The 2,941-nt window shown below is 41.8% G+C and overlaps 1 protein-coding gene across 1 annotated transcript in view; it reads right to left on the reverse strand.

Annotated features, from left to right (window-relative positions):
* Positions 1-781, reverse strand: part of ANKEF1 (ankyrin repeat and EF-hand domain containing 1) — a 12,392-nt gene extending 11,611 nt beyond the window's left edge. The window contains exon 1 of the mRNA XM_009319623.1: positions 436-781. Coding sequence (XP_009317898.1) covers positions 436-781 — 346 coding nt within the window. The remainder of the gene's footprint in view (positions 1-435) is intronic.
* Between the last annotated feature and the right edge of the window lie 2,160 nt (positions 782-2,941).

Consider the following 2,941-nt stretch of genomic DNA (forward strand, 5'->3'; position numbering starts at 1 on the left):
CAATACTAAATTATTAGAAAGGTTACTTAGGCTGTAAGCTTCACAGTTGAATAAACTCCTTCAATAGAGATCCATTAACTTCTCTTAGGGTATATACATGCAAAAAAGACAGCCCCAGTTTAGGGCCTTTGAACTTGGGGAGTAAACCAGAATTTAATATGTGACAGGTCATGGGAGGAACGTGATTCTCAATCGCAAGTTGTCTTTCAGCTACCTACTGGAGAGACCTACGATTTAAAGGCCTAGACTGTTCAGGGAGAATTATTTTCACTTTCATCAAAGCTCTTATGGCCAATAGCTTCTGTTGAGCTGTAAGGATTACCCTCAACCACGGTTCCTCTCTACAGATTGGACACAACATATGTGGCAAGGGTGATACACAGCAAGGGGTCATTTTATGGTATTTCTGATCTGATAAGGTTCCCTTTTACTTACCTTTCCCTTCATTATCCACAGCAGTCATGTCTGCTTTAGCTTTCACTAATAAATCCAAAACCAACTCATGGCCTAGCTCAGCTGCCTTCATTGCTGGAGTACGTCCCATTTTGTCCTGGACATCGGGATGAGCTCCCTGTTCCAGCAAGAAGCTGCACATGTCATTGTCATTTTTAATGCAGGCCAAATGAAGGGCACTATATCCTTCCATAGGCTCTGTGAAATTAATGAGATTTGGGAATCCATTCTGGACCAGCTTTTCAATTTGCTTCTTGTCTTTCTGGTGAACACACTGAAGAAGTTTGTAGATCTGTAAGTTTAGAAGCCTGTTATCTACCGGTAACATCCTGGAATAAGAAAAAAATGGCTTCTTTCAAGGAAGTAATTTCTGCATGGGGAGAGAAGAAAACATGTAAACTCAGAGCTGAGATTATAATTACATGCCAGTAAGAACAGAAATCAAACTATGTTCAAGGCATGAAAATATCCACTTTAACTTGAGAGAGCACTAAGCTTTGAATGAATTGATCTCATTTAGTATATACAGCATATATAGAGACTATATAAATGCACGTAGCACCTTGCAAAATTATTCTTCCTAGTCTTTAAACTGTTCTGAGATAATAAATAAGAAGGCTTATTCAAGGTGAAAATTAAGTTAAGAAGCTGTAAGGTAACTGCTTTCCATTCAAGGAACTGCTATAATCTACAATTACTTGGAAGCCTAAGGGGAGGCTGATCATCTGCCATTTTAGTACTTCAAAGGGGAAAAAAAAAAATCACAAGTCACAGCGTCCTCTGCACTTGCTGAAACATAAAATTGATACTAGCATCACCTCATCAGTACCTGAGCACCTTCTTTTTTTTTGGTAGCTGATGCATGAACTTTCTGCTGGGCTATGTACATAAAAGAGTAAATTGCATTTCTCTGCAGCAAGACCCTTGGGGAAAAAAGATGCAGACAGGGAGGCACTGGCCTGGAACAAGGTTCCCCCAGGTGATGCAACACATGCTTCTTGAGAAAAGTGCGGTGCAGGAAACCAGCTTTGCATTTGCCTCAATTCTGAATTTTTTTTTTTTAGGCTTTTTAGCCTTTTTTAGCTAGTCTCAGCACTTGTGGCTGGAGGGCCAAGCAAGGGTCAGACATTATAAGGACCATTTCGGAAGCTTGCTTAAGTGGATGGGAAGCTTCCTATCAGCTTCAGCAAGCCTTGGGTCAGCCTGTCCTCCAAAAACGACAGTGCACTTACAGGACATGCAACAAAAAAACGTGGAGGAACAGCATCCTGTTAGGGAATGCTTGGGGTTTGGGGGGCGGGGCTTGTTAGCAATATAGCCTGTAAATGGGACCACTGGGCAATCTGCCTGGCTACTGCTTGGTGCTTTGTGGATGTCCAAGAAAAGGTGAGTTTTAAGAGAGAGATGCGGAAGGATGCACAATTCCAACAAACTTTTTGAGGCAACACCTCCCATTCTGGAAAGGAAGCCTGAGAGAAAACTGCAGGAAGAGTTGAAAAAAATGAATGAAGTCTAATCATGTTGGGAATGGATAGAGCACGGTAATTTTTGTACCACAGGTAAGACATGCCAGTTGTCATTTCTGTAACTACCATCTTTCATTTCTTTTGAAGTTCTGTGGCCAGCCTATTTTTGGAACAACAGAGACGGGGTCAAGTTTACTGTTGACAGATTGCTGAGAACTGTCCCTCTTGTGTTTTCCCCTGCTAAACAAGCTACTTAGCACTCTCCCTGTGCATCTGGCCATGCTGCCGAAAGATACCTGCAGCCCTGAGTCAGGCGCTGTGTGCAAAACAACCCCATTACGCCGTCTGACACATCTGACCGCAGCTGAGCACTCCTCCCCTGTAACAGAGTTAAAATAGCAGAGGTGTTTCAGGAGAGGAGTAAGGAAAAGGTAGGGAAGGGCCGTACGATGCCTGGAGCCACTTAAAAGCTGCCCTTTCTAGTCTATGGAGCATTGCAAAAATATTGTAAAATGTTCATGTTTTGCTAGAAAAACCGTTTGTCGTCGTAACAGTTTTGACCAGCTCTACACTATGTTTTATTTGAATGGCATTATTTTTAGAAGCTGCTCACTTGCCCAAGTGTGTAAGTGAGCACTGAAATGCAAAGACTCTTTCTCTTTGCAATTAATCTGCTCAGAATAGGTCAGCTGCTCCCAGAGTTTGGGGGCTTTCTCCATTTAAATATGCCATTGCTTAAATGCTAAATTATTTTCTGTGTAGGTCTTACACAACCCTCAGTCTGATCATATACAAAGTATATTCTTACATTGCACGATTAAACCATTAAGTAGCAATAACTTAAATCTGTCCCCTGTGCCTTGTTTATTCTCATCCCTACCATGCTGTGCTTCTTGTGGCGTATTGTCCTGTGAAAGGGAATAAATGCAGAGATTTTTTTTCCTACTGACAGGGGTTACAACTATAGCAGCACTCTAGTCCTAAATAAGGCTACTTCTGGGTAATGCCCTGGTAGAAGTGAA

This window comes from Pygoscelis adeliae, unplaced genomic scaffold, assembly GCF_000699105.1.
Source record: "Pygoscelis adeliae isolate BGI_AS28 unplaced genomic scaffold, ASM69910v1 Scaffold122, whole genome shotgun sequence".
In the NCBI taxonomy this organism is placed as follows: domain Eukaryota; kingdom Metazoa; phylum Chordata; class Aves; order Sphenisciformes; family Spheniscidae; genus Pygoscelis; species Pygoscelis adeliae.